The sequence below is a fragment of the Rhipicephalus microplus genome, chromosome 6, assembly GCF_043290135.1.
Source record: "Rhipicephalus microplus isolate Deutch F79 chromosome 6, USDA_Rmic, whole genome shotgun sequence".
Classification (NCBI taxonomy): Eukaryota; Metazoa; Arthropoda; class Arachnida; order Ixodida; family Ixodidae; genus Rhipicephalus; species Rhipicephalus microplus.
In genome coordinates this window covers 171,917,379-171,942,792 of record NC_134705.1, presented here as the reverse complement: position 1 = coordinate 171,942,792, position 25,414 = coordinate 171,917,379, and the positions used below count along the sequence as shown (strand labels likewise).

The window sequence follows — 25,414 nt, the reverse complement described above, 5'->3', positions numbered from 1 at the left end:
AAAATACAGGCCGCCTCGCGACCACCGCACACACCGCCGTGCGTGCGTGTCGTTGCTGTACCGGGACAGGGCCTACGAAAAGACAAGAAGGAAATTTTAAACGAATTCAACGTTTACTTTTCTTATACGCATACCCGCATAATCTCCGCGTACGCCCACACCCGACTGCGACGGCACGTTGAAAAAGAAACAGCTTGTATAATGTGTCCACGCAGTCACGAACGCGTGCGTAGGCCAGATTTTCCTCTATAGTGTCGGGTTACGTTTAGCGTCATCGTGGAAAGAACGAAAGCGCGCGAACACGTACAGAAGATAAGAAACGGGGGCAACAGGAACGCCTACTATCGAATGGAAAGGGGCACTGCGGCGAAAAAAAAAAAAGATAAGAATAGACGGAATAGCTCATCTGGTGTAATGGGCACGTATGGGGCCCCACTTATCAATACGGCACGCGCACGGCTTCTAGCTGAGAGATAGCTGTCCAGGCAGGTCGTTTCTTCGTCAAGTCCCAACTGCAAGTACGCGTCGAAACGCGTCTGCACGCGATGTTTGGCACGCGTGCGGCTAAATGAAAAGAAGAGAAAAGCGAGTCCCGTAACTGTCTCTCAGGGGGAGGACACCTCAACAGTGACTCACGAGGGATGGGGGTAGAGAAGGGATTAAAAGGATGGGAATTGTAGGTAAAGAGATAGAGAGAGAGAGAAAGGTGAGAGCGAGGCGCAGGGACAGCCACATACGGAAGTAAGGAGAAGATGGGAAAGATGGACACGGTTGCAGGAGTCCGAGGACGGAGCACCACTGGCGAGAGCTCTTGTCGGCGTAAGGAGATGGCGTAGGGCAAGTCCAGTAGGTCAGAGCTACGCTGTCGTCGAAACACGGAGGTGTTAAGGCATTGTTTCTTCGTCGAGTCCGAACTACGCGTACTTCTCGAAACGCGTCTGCGTGTGATCTTTCGCATCCGCGTCAGCCGAGGAGGCTGGGTCGCGTGATCACACAAAGTCGAGAGCTATAGTGCTGTCAGCTTTCTTACGTCGCGCACCGCAAGGTATACTGCGGTCGTCGCCGACGCGACGCCGTGTCTTCGCGCCACGCACTGAGTCGTTATGGCTCATGCGTGTGGTTTGGGTTTTAGCCTGTTACTTTTGGCGTTGTGTATAACACCGAGGCATGGAATCATGGTTGTATCCCTAACAATGCGGAATTCAAGTGGCTTATACGCAGTTTGCAATACATTGTATAGCCCGTTAATCATGAACTCTTCAAGCGTACACGTACAGGGAGTGTCGCTTTTCCATTCTACTTTCCTGAGTGCTGGGGATAAGGTTTTACCGAAAAGATAAAAGGGGTGATTTATCCGCTTTCTTTTGGAGGGTGGTGTTTTACCGAAAAGGTAAAAAGGGGTGATTTATCCCTTTGTCTCTGGAGGGTGGTGTCTTATGGAAAAGGCAAAAGGGTTGATTTATCCCTTTGTCTTTGGAGGGTGGTGTTTTATCGATATTAAATCATGAAAATAGGTGGGTTTGTTTTTCGAATAGTCAAGGCCTTCAGCAAATGGGACCCCCCCCCCCCCCATCCGAAAAAAACAGTGATGGAGGGTAGGGTGCGTGAAACACACCCTACCCTCCCTTTCTTATGTGTACCACAGAAAGAAGCTTGTGTCTTCCACACAAGTTTCTTAATAGTGCACTAGAGGAAAACATGGCGCTAGTTTCCATGAGAGCTACAACGCATGGCGTTTCAGTTAGCATGTCAATGGTGGTGATTTGCCTGATCTTCGCTCTGTCAGCTCCATGTGTCTTTTTCGCATCTAAAAAAAGTATTTATTAAAAAAAACTTCAGCGGTCGAACTTTACCACCTTTATTCTTTTATGGCCACAAATTCAAATCAGCTCACGAGGCTGTTCTTTTAACCGAAATAAAAGCCAAAGCAAACCAACAAACAAAGCCAAAAGTACGTTTAAAGCCTCAAACACGAAAACTGGGCAAATCCACGTACTACCCGTCACTCACATGGTGGCCGAACGATCGTAGCGCCGAATTTCCCCCTGGTAAATATTGAAGGAAGCTCCATGTTCAACGCCGCACTTCCTACTACATCCGAACCGTTGTCCCTATCCGAATCGTAGTGGTTATTGTCATCAAGTGAGGACGACAGAGCGTGCCGTGGGCGCATGTTTACGCTGGCATGCACAGGAATCAAAATATGGTAAGTATGCTACCCCTACCTACTGCTCAAGTCTGCTTACGTCAGTAACCCTATCCACGTTTGCTGTGGACTCCGGTACATGGCTTCCGTGTCTATAAGAAAAATATTGGCAGCATATCCGCGGAGTGAATGATGGAGAGGGGGGCGAAGCATTCGTCTGTCCATTCGTTCTTGCTTCCGTCCGCCCATGCGTCCGTCTGTGTGACCGTCCATGCGTCCATCCGCCCGTCCGTGCGTGCGTCTGTTCGTGCGTCCGTCCCAGCGTTCGTCCATGCATCCGCCCCTGCGTCCGTTCATGCGCCCATCCATGAATCTGTCTGTGTGTCCGTTCGTCCATCTATTCAACACTCCAAGTACCACCATCTCGCATCTTTTCATCATATATTCCCCATATAGAAGCACCGCCATCCAGCGGACATTCCAAAAACTAAACGAGAGGTGGCACACACACACACACTTTCTTACGGCTTGCGCTTCGGGTCTACTTCCCACGTTTAACCACCTCGAGTTCATGGTATATATACTAGTTCATTGCATTCATGGCACTGCGGCTCAGCGCTCGCTAAACCTTTCTAAAACTAAGGAGGTTACACCCAGCGAGTATAACGTAGCAACCCTTTCTTGTCAGATAGTGCTCAATGTACATGCCAATGGCTGCTAATGGGGATTGCAGCGTGCGCGTTAACTAAAAGCCAAATGCTCCTGTCTCTCATTCCCCATTAGCAGCCATTGGCATGTACATTGAGCACTATTTTTTATTGTTCAACAACGCACAGAAGAAATCTCTCACCGGCACCACCTTGGAGGTCAAAATGTTATACCCCTTACATACTACAACGGCTACGAGGGATGAACGGGTGCCGCTATATAAGGAGCTTCGCCCTTAAAAGGGAGTTGGCGTGCAGACCCGGCAACAGGTCAACATCCGAACGAAGATGACCCAGTTATTTACTATACCGTTGACCCGCGCAGAGCAGCGCTCTTTTCCGAGCGTTTCGGTTGCCAGCATCGGCCCGATGAACTGAGGCTCGGGTCATCCTCCACAGGATGGTGGGAGACACCCGCGGTGCGCCGTAATTGGCCGTGACTCTCACCGGCTGCCAGAATTGACTCCGCAAAATAGAGTACGTTCCGTAAGCATCTTCTTTTTACGAGCCCCGTTTTGAGGATCTTTATAAGGGGACCGTAATTGATCCGACGTATAGTAATTAACAGACTGAGGGGCCTTTTGATGCAACGATCACCACAACATGGAAAGCTTCAAGTGCATTGAATCCCTGCTGCCACTTCATTAATTATCGCGTGATTAAGGGCTGCTGTTGTAAAGAACAGAAAGAATGTTTGCCGAGCGGAATTTTGACTGGGGGCTCGTAAAACATTTCGCCCTTTAGAGTGTAAGCAAAGTGTTCTAAATGGCGTGACGATGATATAGGGTAAGTGAAGTTTTGTTTCTCGGTGTTAGCCCATTGACGCCTTTGGCTGTGTAACTTTTGCCACACGACAGTCGATCTGCTGCATGTGATCACGGAATAAACGGAATGATATGAGGATTGGCCGGCTGCGTTGTCACTTGCAACGGCCTAGTGGTACACGTTGGTTTCACCAATTGCGAGCTTAAACTCATGAATAGGGCAGTTAGTACATACTAATGTACTACTTGTTTCATTTTGTTTTAACTAACAAGAAATTTAGTCCTTCGAACATTATCCCTTTTTAAGGACAAAGCAGAGTTATGTTAGTATAATCATATTTTGATGTAACAAACGCAGCGGAGCTTGCGAACTCTACCGATAGCACGAGAAGCACTGGATTTTTTCGCATATAATCCGCGCCAAGAAAACGAAAAAAAAAAAGGCTAAAAAAAGGGGGCGTGGGATAACTACCGGGGTTATCTGCATGCTTTTATTTGTTTGTTTGTTTGTATATATATATGGATCTGCCATTTATTTGTTATTTTGTAGAGTTAAAGCTAGGGGTGCCTGTTATATGCGGGAAAATACAGTGTCTAGCGTGGGAGCTTGATGATATTCGCGTTAGATTAGAGATGGGAGTTAGAGGAAGTCCCTTGTACTCCCGTCGTATTCGAAATGCGTTATTGAAAACCAAACTGCGTGACTCGCCGACTGCTAGGGAGTAACTGAATAGGACGCGCCATGCGTAAAACAGATAGCCGCGCTTTGCACCAGCACAATGGACGCTTAATGAATGAAAGAAGGTGTCGTGTGTTGAAACGAGGAACGACTCAATGCAGCGGAGAATGTATACCGGTAGAGGAGTATTGCACAAATAGTTTTCCTTAGGCAAATATGTCGAATATCGACCGCACCGGCATATATCGCAGACGTCTGTGATAGTGGGCGGCAACCTTACGTGCAACTTTCGATGCGTGTAATTTACGTGTTAACATTCTGTGCATTTAAACGCCCTCAGAATGATGTCTTAGGATCCTTCTAATTGTTTAATTTTAAAGGTCACATCCTTGTATAAAGGTAGCGCACAGTATGACGCTCGCTGTAGATGATATTAAGTTCATGGGCGGTGCCATCTTGCCTTTATGCACCGATGACTTCTCAGTATTACACGTCGTGACGTGAAATAACCGAAGTATTACCGAGTTTAAGACCGTGCATTCCGGTGTCACGCGTTCACTTTTGATTGAGATCGGACGTGATCTGGATCGAATTTCTCGATCGTGATGGGCGCTATATATTCTCCGAGCTGCAGAAAAGAGTCAGTCATTGTCCGCGAATTTGATCACAGTCGGGCCTAATCGTGATATACAGTCCGCTATGCGACCCTGTTATTAATGTTGCGATCGAAGCGTGAACTGTATATTTCCACGAGTTGGTCTGCCGCGGTAGTACGGTGGTGACTGTGCTCTAAAGCTAAGACGAAGGTCCTGGGTTCGCTCCCTGCCGCGGCAAACGTACAAGGTTCGCTTAAGAATGATTGCAAATGGCTCTGGTTTGGAACTTTTTAGTATGTATACGTTGTCAGGGAAACGGTTACGATGTTGTTTTTTTTTTAAGCTATTGCAGGCGTGGTCACTTGAAAGCTTTCGCAATAATGCAGGAGCCGACTCCTATAGAGCGAGCACAAACCATGTAGTCGTATCGTTATAGGTGGAGGCTACGTAGTCTACCAGCGCGGTCTTCTTTCAAGGTCAGACCGAGTCTGCAGCTGCAAACTAATTAGTAATGTCACTGCCTTGGCGCGCGTTCAACATCTATAGCGTGTGTGCGCTTGGGTTTCGTGAAGGCAACGGCTGGCACGCGCGCGCATGACAGCGTTGCGCCACACGATCTCATTTGCACACGCAAACATCACGCAAACATCCGCACGCTCTGATATACAAACGTGAATTCTTACAATTACACGCCCACACAGGCACCCAGATTCAACCACACGCATATTGATCACACAGATGCACATATATTTACACATACACGTTCTCACGCACACATTCTCGCCCGCTCGCTCGCTCACTCAATCAATCAATCAATTCAATTACGTAATCGATCAATCGATCAACCATTGAGCGCAACACAACAGTGTGTAGTTGTTCTAAGTGGGCCAGCAGTTGAGCATTGTGTCCCCAAAGCGGATCTCATGAAGCGAGGTGCGCAACTGACACACTCACTCAAGAGTTCTCACGACAAACGTGAAGGCCACGCCAAACCCAAGACCGATAGTTTTGGAAACTTAATGACCCTTTCTTGAATCTCTCTTTGACACGCTACACACCGAGGACGATCGCGGTCGTGTCTCGACCATTAGGAACAATCTAGCGCTTGCCTTTTTTTTTTATATGGACAACTGGGCACGAAGAAATTCAATGCCGACGAGCGACGATGCTTCTCGATGACCTACACTTACGTTTCACCACTTTCGGCTTGCGTCATCAGCCCCACGTGACATCGCTGTCTCGTCCTGGGGGGGGGGGGGGGGGGGGTGCGACGTCGTTCACGCCTATGGCACCGCCTTCCGTCTTACAGGGAACCGACTTCCATCCAAGTTGCGTCCCCTTCTCCGCGCGTTGTCGGTCGGCTGCGCACTTCGAAACGACGTTTTAAAAGTGGTACGACATATTACTTCAGTGTAAGGCTCCCTGCGGCCATCTGGGGATTGCGCACAACGCAACTGAACTTTCCTACTCCCCCCCGCCCCCTCTACGTAAAGCTTTTGTCAGAATACGCGGATAAGTTAGATATCCTTCGGATTGTTCGTCCATCTCCAGCTATATTGCTTGCTTTCTTTCTTTCTTTCTTTCTTTCTTTCTTTCTTTCTTTCTTTCTTTCTTTCTTTCTTTCTTTCTTTCTTTCTTTCTTTCTTTCTTTCTTTCTTTTCGCAAAGTGACTTTTGATTTATTCGCCGTCTACGTAGGACCGACTCAATCGGGTTTATATTACATCAATCGTGAACTTACTTTATGTCATTCTTAACCGAATGTCATTCTTAACCGAATGTCATTCTTAACCGAATGACATTATTTTTTTTTCTTTGTAAATAATGTCATTCTTAACCGAATGACATTACTTTTTTGTAAGTGAGTTCACGATGGATCCTAACCAACTGGCCCAACTTACCGTCTTACTACATTATACTACACCTATGTCATCTCTTTAGTCGGGACAGCGTTTTTGCACCTTTCGTGCCGGGCATATTCGCGTGACGCCATCTGGACGCGTTGCCTCCACCCGGCGTCGCCGGTACGCTCCTCGACGATGCAGAGGTCGTGGCTTTTCATTTCTTTTTTTTTTTCTTAAGTGACGCTAGGGGCGGGACATGTTAGCGCGCAGATCAATTCGGGTTATATAGAACCGACTCGACGAGCGTCATATTCCCGGTTGGGTAACGTGTGTGAGCCGGTGGATATGGTAGGGGAAATTGGCGTCTGCACGTCTGCGGAAGGCTGCTTTACGCAGACGACGTAGTTTTTTTTTCTTTCACAAACACCCCGTATCATCATTTTCTAGAGCAAAGGCGATGTGTAGTTGCTTTCCTTCACCCTTTTGCACAGACGACATGTACGATCTCTTTCTTAACCGAATGACATTATTTTTTTTCTTTGTATCTTGTCCAGTTTCTTGTCATTTCCAGTTTCTTGTCCAGTTTCTTGTCGATAATGTCATTCTTAACCGAATGACAAAATTTTTTCTTTGTATCTTGTCCAGTTTCTTGTTTATTTCAGTTTCTTGTCCAGTTTCTTGTCAATAATGTCATTCTTAACCGAATGACATTATTTTCTTCGTTGTATTATCTTGTCCAGTTTTTTTCTAGTGCAGACGTCGTGTAATCTCTCTTTTTATTCTTCTTCGCACAAATGTCGCGTATATAGTCCCTGGACCGGAAATTGTTCCATCTCGCTCGCGCCTGCTCCGCAATTCGTAATATACTACACTTCCATAAATTTCGACATGTGCTACGAACGGTGGAACGGTGGGCGTACTATAATTGTGAAACTCCGGGGTCGTGCTTTTAATGCTCGGGGACGTTGAAACGAGACTAGAGGCGTTATCGGAGAGAGCGTCGTGTACACCATTATGTCTCCTGAGGCTAGCCGTAGTGTGTGGAAAAAAAAAAGAAACTTGCGAAACACGTGGAGATATTCGCGCCAAAGTAATTGCCCTATAGAGTGAATCACGCCCCACGACGAATCTCAGAGACGTTAGCGAAGCTCGTTACAGCAGGAGCGCGTCGCAAAGTTGCTCTGGCGTTCATTCATGTAGGCACGAGGTTTCGGGTTCGACGCACGACAGTGGCGGTGGCCCCCCTTTTTTGGATGGAGTTGAATTGTGTAGCCGTAGCTGTAGGAAGCCAAGTTCGTGCTCTCTGTGCTAAATAAAAGAAGCATTAAAGTAGCATTGAAAACTGCGCATCTGCAAGATTGGAAGCGTTGTGCCGCAGAAAGCTTCCTGTCAGCTCATTTACCAACCTGTCTAGAAGGATTTTCCCTCCACCTCACAAAAATCTAACCCGGCCCCAAGCACTTACATTAAGGCTTTTGCAAACGCGGATGTACCCTACTTTGAAAATGTTACACATCATGTACCCTGACCTATACCCAAGTAATCTTTGTCCACATTGTGGGAAAATAGCTTCATTAGAACACATGCTCTGGCAGTGCACCAAATTCGCTCATTTATCGCACATCACCTCTGCCAGATGGGAGGCGGCAATCCGCAGCTCATCCTTGGCAGATCAGCTCTGGGCTGTCCACCAAGCCGGCGAGGCGGCTGAGGAGCTTGGCATTTCAGTCCCCACGTGGGAGCTGCCCGCAACACAGTGATCTGTGTTTTGGAGGACCAAATAAAAGTTTATCCAATCCAATCCAGCTCATTTACCAGCTCCTAACGTCGAAACTGAAAGCACGTTTACAAGTGCCTTTTAAATTGAGAAATAGCTGTCTTTAGTATTCCAGATAAAAGGAACGTGCTTAAAGCTCAAAGGAATCTTGTATAATTTTAATGTAGCGCAAAAGAACATTTATTCAAATGCATTTTGCCGAATAAAGGAAAGTGTTCAAAATCGGTGGGCTATATTTTCTAAAGCAGTTCTTGCCAACTGATGCTATATTAAAGCATATTGGTGGACAAAACTGAATGTCATCCAGGGGCTGTGTTTTTTTTAAACACTGAAAGGGTCAGGTTAGTTTTAAAAATGGCCACAGAGCACCTTATGCATTTACCTTAAATGACTCGAAGATGAAAGTCATATTCTATTTTAAATGCGAAGCATGTCTTAGTGAACTTCGGTGATTTTGAGCGTATCTATCTATCTATCTATCTATCTATCTATCTATCTATCTATCTATCTATCTATCTATCTATCTATCTATCTATCTATCTATCTATCTATCTATCTATCTATCTATCTATCTATCTATCTATCTATCTATCTATCTATCTATCTATCTATCTATCTATCTATCTATCTATCTATCTATCTATCTATCTATCTATCTATCTATCTATCTATCTATCTATCTATCTATCTATCTATCTATCTATCTATCTATCTATCTATCTATCTATCTATCTATCTATCTATCTATCTATCTATCTATCTATCTATCTATCTATCTATCTATCTATCTATCTATCTATCTATCTATCTATCTATCTATCTATCTATCTATCTATCTATCTATCTATCTATCTATCTATCTATCTATCTATCTATCTATCTATCTATCTATCTATCTATCTATCTATCTATCTATCTATCTATCTATCTATCTATCTATCTTATTGCACGGCGAACACAAACGACAGCCCCTAACATGAAACTCATGACATGCGGGTCATGTAACATGACTACATGCCACGCTCATGATGCGTCCGCGGCTGTTTCGCTTGCGTCATATGTGCCAAATTTGGTATTACGGTATGTGAATGGATGGCCAAGGTATCTGACTGGTGCAAGCATGATAATCGTGAGTTGCGTGTCATGTAGCAACATGACTACATGCCACACTCATGATGCGCCAGCAGCCGTTTCGTTAGCTTCGCTTATACCAAATTTGGTATTACGGGACGTGAATGAATGACGAAGGTATGATACTGGTGTAAACATGATAAACGTAAGATGCTTTTCATGTAACAACATGACTACACCCAACAGTCTAGGCGCCAATACATTTCGACTTCACGTGGTGCGCGTGCTCGCTGGCATTCATTTCGTCACGTCACGTCAGGCGCCCGTACTGCCATATACTCGAACGCGCGCGCCGCGCTGCGTTGCTTTGACGCATGCGCGTTTGTGCGCGTCCAGCATTCCTCCGTCACGAAAAGAGGGAGACGTAGTGTTGTCTGGGTAACGAATCGGCGCGAAACGCAGCATGTCGCATTTCGCGCTGGCTGCCGTCGGGCCACACCGACGGACGCTGGTCGCGCCTGGCGTCAGACTATATAGTATGTTCGCGTTTTGCTAACGTAGCGTCACTGTGCCCAGCGTGCGCGTGCGTCAACTCTACAATGGAGTATATTAGGCCCCTCATGATGCGGTCGTGGTTGTTTTGCTAGCTCCGCATATAGCAAATTTTGTGTAACGGGGCGTCAATGGATGACGAAATATATGAGTGGTGCGAACACGATAATCCTGACACGCCTGTCATGTAAGAACATGACACCATTCCACGCTCATAGCGTGCTAGCTTCACGTATACTAAATTTGGTATCATGCGACGTGAATAGATGACAAAGGTAAATGACACATCTAAACGTGACATTAATGACACGGAAGTCATGTACGGCATCATTTACCTCCACCTCGTAAAGTTATGCTGATTTTAAAGTAACATATCAACATTTAACATTCGTGCTTCGCATATCGTCGATTCCCACTGCTCGTGGCATCTGCAATTTTTTTTTATTTCTATCGCTGTACTGATCATGCCGCAGTACCATTTGAATTAAACGTGGTATTGCTCTGCCTCCAAGATGGGAAGCACCTTAGCTGGTTTGGTATGGCCTCCGTGATCAGCTCACCTTTCACCTCGGACAACCTTTGGCGGATCTTCTTTGGAGATGGGGCTACGCGCTTCAGTCGTGTGGATGGGAGCCAAATGAGCTGTCTGGGTGGGGCCTACTGAGGTCCCGCCCAGAGGGCCGATCGTCTTCGCGATAAAGAAGTGGTCCTGCTCTACCTCTCAGCGATATTCTCCGCAGACGGAATCACCGGCCATCCGGCGCATCACGTCAATCAGGAGTGCGCGCCCATTGGCGCAGCTTTGCGTGCATCCGCCCTTGAGCAGGAAACGCCGCGAACTTCTAAAGTTGTATCTGACTGTATAATGTTTCCATTCGTATATGAGCTAGTGGTTTGAATGCGGAGTATTTTGTAGTCGCACCTACTCGCAAATCTGGTGTCGGTGGTGTCGTTCTCCTATTAACTGTGGTACATAGCCACTTCAGCCTTAATTCGTCATCGTCGTCAGCCACTGCATGGACAATTGGCCCAAAATTCCTTGCAAGTGTTTAGCGGATACCACGCTTCTCAGAAGAATGACGAAAAATAGCATGGCGAATGCCGGCCTACTACCCAAAAGTTTAATATTTATGCCTTAGTGGTTACCAAGCAAGTCTGCTTGCAGTAGTTACCCAATGAGTGTTTTGAAAAAGCTCTGAAAGGTCGCTCTTCTAGTTTTCGCTGTGAATGTGCTGTGCCTACCGCGCAGGCCTGACGTTTTTATTTTCTTGTCCTTATCTCTTTGAAAATGACAGTGCATGCCGACCTCCAACATGAATTGACAGCCGTTATGTCCGCCACCGAATGGGCATCAGCGTGTGCAAAGAAATATCTCACGGCTTATAGTAAAGACGATTCGTGCTTGCAGACAAATATTCGGAGATAGGTACAGTTACGTATGTAAAGCGCTGCGCTGAAAATGTTTAGAAAACGTTTATTTACACTATGTACAGAGAACAAAGATTTCATGACAATTCAGTTATAAAGACACATGCACTCTGGCACACCTATGTACCAAGACAAGCATCACTACGTTGCAATGAAGACATCATTGCCCTACTATACATGACAATGTTGGCATACATGTATACAAGAACTCAATGTGATATCATGATACAATGAATGGTATAGCGATACAATAGATGCAATGAAACACAATTGGTTACACACGAAATCATGAATAACTACTCAACGGGAGTTATGTAGTACCACGTCGGTCGGAAAATGAGTTGTATCTATTCGTGTTCAACCTTGACGAAAGGGCGCGACCAGTGCCGCAGAAACTCGTGCTCCCCGAGGAAGAAAAGCTCCTCAAGGAGGAACGCGAGAATCTCTGGTCCCATTCGGCCCAGTATCGGTCACGCCGGCGGCAATTCGCAGCTACAGCCTCGCATCGGTTTCACCTAAGGCTGAACAGCCCCGCAACTTCTAAAAGAGCCGAAATGCGCTCGCGTGGAAATCGGCCGTTGGACACGAATGTTCGCACACCCTGTCTCCGAAAACTGCCATTAACCGCACGCCAAAAAAATGCGGGAGACCACACATTCAATCGTCGCATGTCGATTGGTCTCTACCATGACGCAGTTGGGGCAGGTGGAAGTTCGGGCCACCTTCCATCGCTGCAGCCGATCTCTCGTGGGGAGCAAGACCCAGTCCAGCCGCCAGACAAAGCCTCGGAGATGGCCTGGCAGCGCTGCTGCAGTTATTGGTTTCCAAGGGCGGTTCATTATAGATTGACGATGCTGGGGCACCAAGGGCCGTAGCAGGGCGGCCATTGTGTCCACCACTTTAGAATCGACCACCTCTATCTCTGGGCACGTAGCTTCCAAACGTCGGTGAAATGCCAGAAGGGCTCGATACAAAGATGGTAATTCAGTTGATTGGGGACCTTGGTTTATTTGTCAAACCGGCGGGAAGACACGTAGTGATGGCCCCAGATGGTAGCGAGCCGCTGTCTGAGCGGGCGTGCCATCATTGCTTAGTATTCGCAATAGAGTGCGGAGGCACAAGGTTGAAGCCGTGACGCAAACGTCGGGGAAGGCAAAACCGCCTTGATTTCGCGGTTGAGCTAACGCCGGACGAGATAACCATTCTGTGCCACCAGACAAAAAAAAAATGAACTGATACAGCTTTGCACTTTCCTGTAGACGTGGAGCGGCGGCTTTAAGAATGGCAAATGTACCAAAATTTTTTGAGGTACACCGTTTGAGATAAGTATCGGCGTTCCAATAGGGGGAATTCGAAGTGCCTGACTGCTTTCATATCATTTTGAAGAGTTTGTACAACGGATGACCAGACGCTGTCCTGTACACCACCTGCAGTGAAAGTAACTCTCAGTATTTTATTGTTTGGAGACCACTGTAAAGGCATACGACCGCCGGTGGTAACAGCAGAACGAAACGCTGTGGAAGACAAATGCACGAACGACAGCTGTGGGATGCCACATCACATACCCTTAAAATTTGTGACAGCCGGACTTGTTGGCTTGGTTAACATATCTTGTCGAATTATCACTCGATTTAATTTTGTGATGAAATTTCCGCGGTATTGTGACAGTTGCATATGTCTTTTATCTGAGTGTTAATATTGATGAATGTGCAAGGGGAAACAAATACATAATTTGCCTTGAGTGCCTAAAGGTATCATGACCCTTAACTAAACTTCTACCGCTGTTAATCTATAGTACAGCTTCAGACATAGAGTTTCCTAAGATTCAATAGAGGGAACTCTCGCGCTAGTGTCTATGGGAACTGCAACGCATGGCATTCAGCGAGCATGGGAATGATATGTAGTGCACAAATTTGTCTAATCTTCGTACTTCTAGCCCGCTTTTGGCTCCGTGTGTGTTCGTGTGGCTTGGAGCTGTTTTTTCACGAAACAAAAAAAAAAGCAAATGTAATGTGATTACGCTTCACCAGCTTATTCTTTTAGACTTACCTTTCCAAATCGGGTCGCGAAGTTCAAAAGAGTTGAATCTTTCTTTCAAAACAAAACTGAGACGCAGTAATAGACGAAGCCGCAAATACGATTCGCCACCCACAAGTACGAAGACTAGGCAAACGCGTGTGTTACAAGCTGCCACTCTAGCGTCGCCAGCGCGAAGTCGGCGACGGGAATGACAGCAGGTTGGTTCGTTCCGCACGCAAGCAGAGACAGTGAAGAGATCAGAGACGTGAGAAAACAAAACAAACTTTACTTTAGTGATATTGCAGCACACGGGATCTAGTACAACACTTCAATACAACTAGCAAAATACATCAACACTTGTACAACTAAAAAATACATATAAAGAAACAATAAATCAGCTTACGAGAGAGAACTATTACAAACTACACAAACTAACAACAATAGAACTACGGAGGAGAAAGTTGGAAGATATAAGCAGGGGAAGTCATACGTGTGATGACCGGCAGCGTTGTGTCCCCGACGATTGGATGCGAGAAGTCGAAGAGAGTTCTGGCACGACTGCGATGTCGGCGGTGTTGCAACGCTGGTGGCTCCGGGAGGCTAGTGCTTGCAGGTGACTTCGGGCAGGTTGAGCTGACCCGAGGCGGAGTCCCGATGTCTACGTTGCAGACGTTAATATCGCGTCACAACTAGACGAACGGCTAAGTTTAGGTGGCCAGCCGATACAGAGCCACACTAAAAGCTTCTAGAAGAGATGCTTGTTGATCTGTTTCTACACCATGTCGGTCAGCGACTAGTCTGCCTAGCAGGGCAAAATCCTGCGCTTAAATCCCCCTCGTGTCTCCTCGCTCTCTTCCTTGGGGACAAGAGACCTCTACATGGGTCCAATCACGCGCGTTTAATTGATGGAAATTCTGCCCCAAAAATATATTCACCCCACCCCTTTTTAATTAGGAGAGGGCCCTCAACTAGCGAGAGTGACAACCTGCTGGGGTGTTGTCATACGGCTTGGCCACCAGAGGTTTTCCCACGGTTTCCTTCGTGGGAACGGTCAGACGGTTTGGCTCTCAGCCGGTGCGTCCCGTAGTCTAATCCTTGTTCGGGGTACATCGTGGCCTTCCACGACTCTGCAGACGCCGCCGCAGTTACAAAGGATCAAACGTCGGCGGCGACGTTCGAAGAAGAGCACCCCATTCTGCACTTCTCGGCTCTCTTTCATGCGCCCGCCGTTCCCACGGTCAGTGGGGAAGTACGGCGCCCGTTAATTGCCGTGACGCGGGGTCGCCAAAAATTGCCGTCCGTGACAGTGTGTAATAATTATCATTCCCATAGTCGCTGAACGATCGCAGCGACAGAGTCCCCTCTAGTTAATTTTAGGAAACTCAATGGCTATAGGTTACAGATGAGCGTGTAACGAAAAAGCTTGTTTTGACATTTCGATGGCGTGTTCGAACACTAATAAAAATCTAGAAAACAATTTAACCGCGAAAATTTATGCACTTGTATTTCTTCACGTCTAGCAAGGCAGCATCTCATTTTTTGACTTTTGGACCATTGGCAGAACCACGGCCGCTGCTAAACGTTACAGGTACGTGTTTAAGGAAAACAATCACAGCATACCCACGGAGTGAATAATGATGAGTGGGGCGACGCGTCCGTTAATCAGACCGTGCTTCTGTCCGTCTAGCCGTCCGTCTGCTTGTCTGTCTGTCCGTCCGCGCGTCCGTCCGTCCATCTAGTGAACTCTCCAAGTACCGGCATTTGGCATATTTTCATCATATATTCATCATAAAAAATTACCGCCATCGCCATCCAGCGGACATTCCAAGGGCTAAACGAGAGTTGGCTATCTACTACTACTACTACTACTACTACTACTACTACTACTACTACTACTACTACTACTACTACTACCCACGGCTTAAGGAGTTTTGTTGCTATAATGATTTGAGCCTTTCGATGGTGCGTTCAAAAAATAATAAGCTACAAAGAACAAGGAAACTGGGAAAACTTGAGCACCTTTCTTAACAAAGCAGCAGCTAACTTTCCGACTTTCGCGTTATAGCCGATTCCGGAAGGACCAATCGTCACTTTGTTTCTCGCTCATGAAACGGCGATGACGAGGACGAAGAGAATTTTCGCCTGCTAGTATTTCGCCACGAAGAAACCCATCCTGTGCCAGCACGAATATCATCGAGGTAGCAGTTATAAGGACACTTCAGGCGCACTTATTCGGTCGGCATCGTCGAGAGGTTCTGCGTAAAGTCGAAGGATCATCACACAGCCTCGCGCGTCATATATGCTCTATGTGCGAGTGAAAGGCGGCGATAATAGTCGACAGTCGGGGCCGTAGGGGAAGAAGGAGGGAGCATTAGGTCGCCACGAGTGAAGCCCGCCTTGTCGGCCCAACATGTGATCAAAACTTCAGAGCTTGCGGTAGGTTTTACGCTCGGTGCTCATCCGTCTTTTAACAACCTTTGTTCCGTTCAAGCGCCGACTGGTCTGCGCCGAACCAGCGAAGTTTCGATTAATAGACACCGGGCGCCGAAGTGTCGGGAAGTCTCGTTGCTAACGTGATTCTGCGGAAAAGGTCACGTGTTGGGCCGACAATGCTGACTTCAAAACGGCACGGCTTGCCAAGGCTGCCCGCCTGACGTCACGCTCCCTCCTCTCTTTTTCTTCCCCCGTGGTCGGGGCTCAGGCGGAGAGGAAACGCACCGGCCGTATCCTGTTGCGCAGAAGGCCCATAAAAGGAGGCCTTCGTGTCTTCGGCTGGAACTGTGTACTTCAAGTCACTGGGTGAGCCGGGCGCGGTCGCGCGCGCCCTCTCTTGACAGAGATTAGCGAACAGTTGATACCTTCGTGCGTGTTACACTTTGCTTTGTAGCGGCGACAGCACGAAGGTCAATTCGCTCGCTGCAGCGGCCGTGCCTGTTTGCGCCAGTGTTTTGTGGAGTTGCGCTAAGCCAGCTGATGGGGGAGCTAGCTGTTGAGTTGCGGCTATTGTCTTCATTGTTTTGGCCTTGCGGCAACACTGTTTTCTTCTTCAAGCAGCGGATCTCTTTTGCTTTCCGAGAAACAAGCTCCTCTGCGTGAGCGAAGGAAAGAAAATTAAAGAAGAAATAATAGGAGTAGGTCATGGGCTCGTTTTCTTCGTTAGGCACTGCCTAACGAAGCCAAGGAATATATTCCCCCCCCCCCCCTCCACTACATTCCTAACTCGCATTCGTTTACCTGTAATATAGTAATCGTGATGCTAATGTAGAGCATGAAAGGGGACAAAATGACTACTTGTTGCGGGCAGGGATCGGACTTACAACAATCGGTTAAAGTGGCCAATGCTCTGCAACCTATATAGCTACGGCGGCAGTCGTCGACCCGTCCACAGTATGGGGTATTTATGTGCGTTTGAAGCTGGCACTGTTAGTCAGCGCCGCTCGTAGCAATGACGATGAGGGGGAACACTTTTTTCGGGCCAGCTGGTGCGTCGTAGCATGTGATCTTTTTGCGATCTGCTAACTGACCAATACACCCTCGCATTCTACAAATGATGCCATCAAATCAGGTCTTTTTTTTTCTTTTGACTGCACCGTGGTAGATCGTACGCCGATGACACTGGATGAGAATTTCGCCTGACGCACTTACTCTTTTTCCTGGGCGGCCATTTTGTCCTCCTCGGACCTCGAGTGGGGAACAAGGTGTGGCTGGGCGACCTCTGGGCCGCTCCTCGGCAGGTCCTGCCAGAGGCCAGCGCCAGCAAGCTCGCCGATGCCGAACGTAACGCGAATGGTAATGATGACGATGCTCGTTCAATGCAGGGCAGGTGCCCCACAAGTGGAGGATTGGCAAAAAAAAAAAAGTTTTTAGCCAGTTCCACGCTGTAAGAACACCAGACAGCAAGGCGGTGAACCGGCGAATGGTTTATTGCAATCAGCGTCTCTAAGTAATGCAGTTAATGAAAGCAGGAACGGATTTCTCGTTATTTTCTTCCGACTGGCATCATAATCAACACTATTTTGTTTTATTTATTTATTTATTTACTCCGTTCTTTTCACGAGGACTATGTAATGCCTTCTTTTACTACTACTAATACTACAACAACAACAACAACAACAACTACTACTACTACTACTACTACTACTACTACTACTACTGCTACTACTACTACTACTACTACTACTACTACTATTACTACTACTATGATACCGTAGCTGTGGCATTGCACGTACGCGTCCGCTTCAGCTACGGGAGGTGCGGGGTTCGATCCCCAGTGCCGGCCGGCCACCCACCGGTAGCTAAACAGTGTACAGGCGGGCTTCGAGGGGCTGTGACGCGTCGCCCCAGTGGTGAAGCTTACTCTGCCTGAATACCCCCAACACGCTGCGTGGGGACCCCGGTACTACTACTATGATGATGATGATTATGATGGCAAGGGTTAGATCGACGTAAAAAACTTGCGCAGTCTGCCGCGTCGTCGCCGTAAACTGTTGAGTGTCGGTCCCTTCCTTACGTTGAAAGGATCGACCAGCTTCGAATTTTTCGGGTATTTCCTCTCTTGAACGCAACGGAAAGCCTACTATAGTCAGTGTGTCTAGCCGCGCAGTGGTAACGAGGAAAACGGCGTCGAAAATTTATATTCAAATATTTCGGTCTGCGGTGATTCAATACGCACGACACTCGAGGTGATCTACACGTGCAGCACTTGCTGCTAACAGTGGGAGATGAGAGCGCGAGTGGTTCGACAGTTCGCTGCGCATGCGCGCACTCCGCGCGCATGCGCCGTGACTCTTCATGTGCCGACAGTGGCCGCGAAGGGGGAGCGAATTCGGCGCCGCTTATGAGCGGGCAACCTTTTTTTTTTTAAAATCTCGTTAGCTGCACGAGGACAGAGCGGGGATAATTATTAATATGCATGCTTCAATCTTGAACGACTCCATAATCAAGCTTCGGAGTTCTTCCGCTAGGTTGCGCTGCATACCGGTTTCTTGACACTTCTAAACGCGATTAAAAATATAATCTCACCCAGATCGTGAAGTGGGATGCTTGAATATGTTATTGCGATTCGCGGTTTTCAATTTCCACCAGGATCGAATCACCCGTTCTGGCAGCTTGTCGGTCGTCGACGGTTGTCGGTCCCTCTGAATCTTGTTTCAGCTCGTATTTAGGCAAGTTGCTTGACTTCTTGCTGGGTGCGTCGTGTGTCCACGCTATCGAGGTGATAGTCTTCGGGCGCTTTGGACGCGGATGTTCTACATTCACGTTCCTCGGTGTTTATTCGAGCCGTGATTACCAGCTCGGACCGAGAGGTCCAAATCCGGGCTGTCCAGAGGGCCCGCAATTTGGCGGAGGGGCTCGCTCTTCCTGTCCCCACGTGGGTGCGGCCCGCAGCCGACCCTCCCCCTTGAGGGGAATCGGCTCCTCAGGACAATTTGTAAATAAAGTTCATTGACTGACTGACTGGCCGTGATTCTTCTCAGTGTTTTTATGATGTCTGAGGGAGCCCGGCCTACGTCAAAATAGTTCACTCGTGCTTTTTCGTTGTTTTTTTTTTACCTATTATTAGGTAGCGCGAGCGTCGACATTTTTTTTTCATCGATCAGTTACCATTTCAGTTGAGGCACGAGCGGAATGTTGGTCATTTCACATCCATCGTTTGTTGAATCGTATACCGCGACATCGCTTGCCTCTTTCGCACGGCTTCGTCCCGTTCGAACTAATAACTCGGTCCGATCGTTGGTGGAGCAGAAGACCCTGTTGTGCAATCCAGTTCGCTGAAAAGTTCATTAGAAGTCTCAAGCTCGAACATTCAGTGTGGTGCGCTACGCCATTGAAGCCGTTCGCTAAAGCGCATGCTCACGCACTCGTGCGATCACCTACGCAATGTAGGAACGTTTAGATTGACGGATGATAGATGAAAAACTTTTATTGGGGTCCTGAAGGATTCCACCCCGTTTTATAGAGGTAGGACCGCGGGCCACTCTCACGTTGGGAGGGGGGGCCCAGCCTCACCGCCGCATCGTGGGCCTTCTGGACAGCCTTGAGTTGTTGAATGAGAACCGGACTCGTGAGCATTAAATGAAAGGAGTTCTCGGAAAATTCTTCATTTTTTCTTTGTAAAGAGGGGCACCTCCAGAGCATGTGGCTAAAATCACTGCGATTCTGGCAGTCCGGACAAAGTTCTAAAATACCAGAGTAATGGCTATAGGTTACGAGGCTATAGGGTATGTTCCCGTCTGAAGCATGCGAAGAGAGATTGCCTGTGGCCTAGACAACTTTTCGTGTGGACATAGAAAAAAAGAAAGAAATACTGCGACCGCAATGACGCGGACGCGTTCGTCTATGTCTCAGAAGTTGCGGATTGCTGGGCAAACATTGCCTTGACAGTGACCGAAACCGGAAAACCGGACCCCGGGGGCACACAAACGCTGACGAAGATAAACAGACGACAGCGAGAGCAGACGACGTCGACGTTGGCGAATCGGGTGGCTTTCTCGGAATGTCTGCCCCCGTTGTTCGGGGGAAAATCGATTTCACAGAAGGCGTGAAGAGAAATGATATATATGAGTTTTATTTCAAAGAAGAAGCGGGTACCCGCGGGTGAACAACGTGAACAGCGCATGCGTGTGTTTGTGCGTGTTTGTGTGACGTGCAGAGGTCACTCGTGACCGGCTTTTCTTCGAGGTCACTTAGGGCTCAGTTTCGTATGGTATGGCACGCGTATAACGTTGCGAAGCAGACGAAATTTGAGGTGGCTATGTTCCTGCTATGGAAAGAAAAATGGTAGGTGTAACCTTAAGAGACAAGAAGAGAGCAGAGTGTATTAGGAAACAAACGGGGGTTGAGGATATCATAGTAGAAATCAAGAAGAGGAAATGGACATGGGCCGGGCATGTAGCGCGTAGACAGGATAACCGCTGGTCATTAAGGGTAACTGACTGGATTCCCAGAGAAGGCAAGCGGGTTAGGGGAAGACAGAAGGTTAGGTGGGCAGATGAGATTAAGAAGTTTGCGGGTATAAATTGGCAGCAGCAAGCACAGGACCGAGTTGACTGGTGGAACATGAGAGAGGCCTTTGTCCTGCAGTGGATGTAGTCAGGCTGATGATGATAACGATGATGATGATGATGATAATGTTCCTGCTAAAAACTCAGTATGTGTGTGTAAATGCTATTATATATTCAGGTTCGAAGCAGTTGGCGGTTCGATGTATCTCTGGGTCGTCGTTGCGGATGTGATGGAAGCGATAGCTGTTGGGAATGAATTGATTGATTTGTGGGGTTTAACGTCCCAAAACCACCATATGATTATGAGAGACGCCGTAGTGGAGGGCTCCGGAAATTTCGACCACCTGGGGTTCTTTAACGTGCACCCAAATCTGAACACACGGGCCTACAACATTTCCGCCTCCATCGGAAAGGCAGCCGCCGCAGCCGGGATTCGATCCCGCGACCTGCGCGGGTCAGCAGCCGAGTACCTTAGCCACTAAGCCATGCACCGCGGCGGGGCCTGTTGGGAATGAACACGGTCGTAACAGGCTGTCAACGTAGATAGGAACGTAAGTACGAGCAACGTAGTTACATAAAACGTAAAGCTGAGGAATTAACATATATGAACAGTGCGCGTTTGTGTGCGTCTATTTGTGCGTGGATATGTATAGATGTATGTATCTGCGTGTGTTACAGAGACGGAGAGAGGTTATGTACGACGACAACTTCAGCGTGACGTTCCCCATAAACTCCATTTCCCCAAGAATAAAGCATACGTACAGAATACGAATGTGCGACAGACATTGTTTCTATAAGGAAGGAACATTTGAACAATGTGAACAATGAACACTGTGAACATTTGAACGTTGCGTTAACGAAATGTTGTTGCAATTTCTTTCAGTTGCTGTGGAAATTTTACGCGAACGGAAAGAAATGTCGAAATTTAATTATTTCGTAATCGAGGATTCGTCGGAGTGCTTTTGAAAAAGAGGTCATCCACGAGCAATCGTGTTTGCGTTTAGGTGACAATGTCTTATTCTGTGTGTGTGTTTTTTTAAAGTTCGTTGAAGTAATGTTGGGTCTATCGTTCTTTTGTCGTTGCTGGGGTTCTTGTTCGACCCGCGTTGTACTTACCGTGACATTTTCCACTGAGGCTTAATGTAGCGAGCTCCTCCAGTCATCGTGAACGAAGTTGTAGTGTGGGGGAACGTCAATTTCTTTTTTTTTTGTATAAGTTCAAAGCGATGCATGCCGCCAATGCGTGTCTATATATAGCGTCGGCAAGGAAGATGAAACGAAATCGGGACGAGCGTGATTGGGACGAAAAAAAAAAAAACAACAAGACGAAACGTAGAAATATATTTTCAAGCTTGAGTGCTTTTAATTAAATTCGTCCCACCGGGCGCTGATGTCGGGCTCTTTTGTACGCTTCGAAATGCATCGCTTTGAATTCGATGGAGAACGTTGCGACATTATCGTCTGCATTAGTAATTACCCGGCATTAAGGTGAGCGCGTTCGCGAATGCTTTCATGTAAGGGTATGTTTCTTCATTTATGTACTTATAATTTGTTTATTTTTCCTCAAATCGCCGTTCTAAAATTTTGTAAATTATGTTTCATATTTGCTTCCTCTAGAACGCTGTTCCTAGCAATCTTTCCTCTGCCTCTATTCCGTTTTTAATGTATTCCCAGTGGCCCCGCCGCGGTGGTCCAGTGGCTAAGGTACTCGGCTGCTGACCCGCAGGTCGCGGGATCGAATCCCGGCTGCGGCGGTGGCATTTCTGATGGAGGCGGAAATATTGTAGGCCCATGTGCTCAGATTTGGGTGCACGTTAAAGAACCACAGGTGGTCGAAATTTTCAGAGCCCTCCACTACGGCGTCTCTCATAATCATATGGTGGTTTTGGGACGTTAAACCCCACATATCAATCAATCAATCAATCAATCAATCAATCAATCACTCAATCAATCTATTCCCAGTACATGTGCTCCATACTGCAGGGTAAATATCGCGAACTCGGCCAAACTATGCGAAACTTCACAAGAAAGCAAGAAAAAAAAACACTGTTTCTTTTTTCGTTCTTTATGTTACTTCTACTTGCAGCTTGCTAAAAAATGAACAAAACTTTGCGTCAGAGAACAAAAAGCAAAGCTGTTACCGCGTCTTTTTTTTTTAATTTCTGTTGCATTCGAGTGCATATTTCGTAGATGATTTATCGAGCTCTTAGTCAGGACCGAAATAAAGTCTAGCGTGATCCTTTCGACGCGAAATAGCACCTTTTCCTTTTTTTTGTAATTTATTTGTTCGGAATCACGGCTGTAGTACACGTTAATCTTCAGTTTTCTCTTGCAGTTTTCATTGAAACGAATGGCGTTTTATCAACGCTTGCCGGACAGCTCGAGGTATGTAAATGCATGCAGATAAGAAAAGTATATTGGTCAGCTGCCAGCTCGTAATAAGTTCACGCTCATCAAGAGTGTGCCACACTCGCCGCCATGGCTACTAATGGCGCTGACTGACACTGCCACGTTTAAATTCACATATATACCCAATAAAGTGGCTGGGGAGATAGCCGCCGTGGTAGCTCAGCGGTAGAGCGCCGAATGCGTTATTCGAAGGTCGCAGGTTCGGTTTCTGCCCACGGCAAGTTATCTTTTCACCCACTTTTCTTTCTTCATATTTACCTTACAATTCGGTTTACTAACCTCCCCTATACTTTCCTTGGCATAATTGTCTGTTAGATTTCATTAATATTGTGTCGAAACGCGGACAAACGAGCCCTTAAGTATACACTTCTTTCCCTTATTCATTAACGAGGGTCTCGTACTGGCAGACTTGGTGCCTTTAGATTGTATACGAGGGACTATTGGTCAGCTGCCAGCTCGTAATAAGTTCACGTCCTACGTGACGCCAAACAGGCTCATCAAGAGTGTGCCACGCTCGCCGCCATGGCTACTGGTGGCGCTGCCTGACACTCCTACGTTTAAATTCACACATATACCCAATAAAGTGGCTGGGGGGATAGCTGCCGTGGTAGCTCTGCGGTAGAGCACCGAATGCGTTATTCGAAGGTCGCAGGTTCGGCTCCTGCCCATGGCAAGTTATCCTTTGAGCCACTTTTCTTTCCTCACATTTTCATTACAATTTGGTCTAACAACTTCCCCTATACTTTCCTTGGCAGTATTATCTGTTAAATCTCATTAATACAGTGTCAAAAGACAGCAAAACGAGCCCTTGAGTAAACACTTCCTCCCCTTATATATATATATATATATATATATATATATATATATATAGTACACAGAAACACATGCACCGTTCGAACTGCTCCTGTTGGACACAGTGGATCTGGCAATTATTCTAAATCTCTTCTACAAAACAAGTAAAATATAGGTTCCCGCAACGAAGTCTACGAGACATCTTCAAATATCCTTCTCGAGGCCAAGAAAAAAAAAAGCAATGGTTAAACATTTGTTTTATGGCGACGTTGTCCCGCCTGGTGGAGAAGAATGGCTTAAAAATCCACACTGGCCGTAAATCTCGGAAGCCGACTCGCGTTGCGTTCTCCATCTGCGGCTTCCGTTTATGCTTTAATCGTATTTCACGCGCGAAAGTGCGTAGGAAGTAACAAGAAAAGAGGGTAAGGCTTTTTGCTCAAGATATGTGTTTCTTTTTAAATCTATGAACTATTACAGACCAGAACAAAAACAAAAAAAAGACGCTGCTTATTTACGTTCATGTATATTTAAATCGATAAAAGTGAACAAGGATATTCGCGAGGTCTCAAATCGTCTGTGGCAGTGGTGAATCGTTGTGTCGCGAAGAAGCAGCTTTGAAAGTTTATATGTAAACTTCCGCGCCCGTTAGCCGTATACCTCGGTGTCCCATAAATTGTGGTCGCTTCCCTTCTCGTAAAGAATTCAGCATTGTTTGTACTTTTTTTCCGGCTTGCCATTTCTAAAGGGATGGTTTAGCAGCTGTGCGTGCTTGGCAGCTCCTGTCGGAAATGTGCGCGAGTTTACTATAACCAAATAAGAGGAGAACAATTTATCCTATGTAGCTGTTTTTTAACTTTTTAATATATAAAGCGTTCACATACCTTCTATTCGTGGCGTATGCTTTGGTTTTGGCGCGTCGTCACTCACGCACGCACGCACGCACGCACACACACACACACACACACACACACACACACACACACACGCGCGCGCGTGCGTACATACATACATACATACATACATACATACATACATACATACATACATACATACATACATACATACATACATGCATACATACATACATACATACATACATACATACATACATACATACATACATACATACATACATACATACATACATACGCATGCACACATACATACATACATGCATACGAACGTACACACATACATACATACATACATACATACATACATACATACATACATACATACAAATAACAATGGTATCCAACGTGATGAGCATTTTCCGCCAGGGGAGGTTTATATTACTGTTTACGTTCCGTGACGCCATCTGCCGAAATTATATGACTGACACTTCTGCGTTAGGGGAAACGTAATTTACGTTTGCAGAAGACTTGGTGGGAAAAACTCCAAGAAACATGCCGTAAGTTCGCGTGCATGGATTCTCTGCGTGAGAAATCCGTGCCCGCAGTTTGGAAAACTTCGGTACTACGCGGTTTTTCATGAAGGCTCCGTGCACGCGAATAGTAAAACTTCATTCAAGTGGAAGTTTATTGAATCTCCGTTCACTCGACTATATGTAGGGATAACTCCGTTAAAGTGAAGTTGATCACAGAAAAATTGCGCGCCCGAGACTCGT

General features: G+C 46.7%; 2 protein-coding genes across 2 annotated transcripts in view; one reads left to right on the top strand and one right to left on the bottom strand.

The window, feature by feature from the left end:
- LOC142765050 (uncharacterized) overlaps positions 1-17,395 on the bottom strand; it is a 51,462-nt gene extending 34,067 nt beyond the window's left edge. The window contains exon 1 of the mRNA XM_075865619.1: positions 17,228-17,395. Coding sequence (XP_075721734.1) covers positions 17,228-17,247 — 20 coding nt within the window. The 5' untranslated portion in view covers positions 17,248-17,395. The remainder of the gene's footprint in view (positions 1-17,227) is intronic.
- LOC119167160 (uncharacterized) overlaps positions 1-25,414 on the top strand; it is a 349,532-nt gene that overhangs the window by 140,853 nt on the left and 183,265 nt on the right. The gene's annotated exons all lie outside the window — the stretch shown is intronic.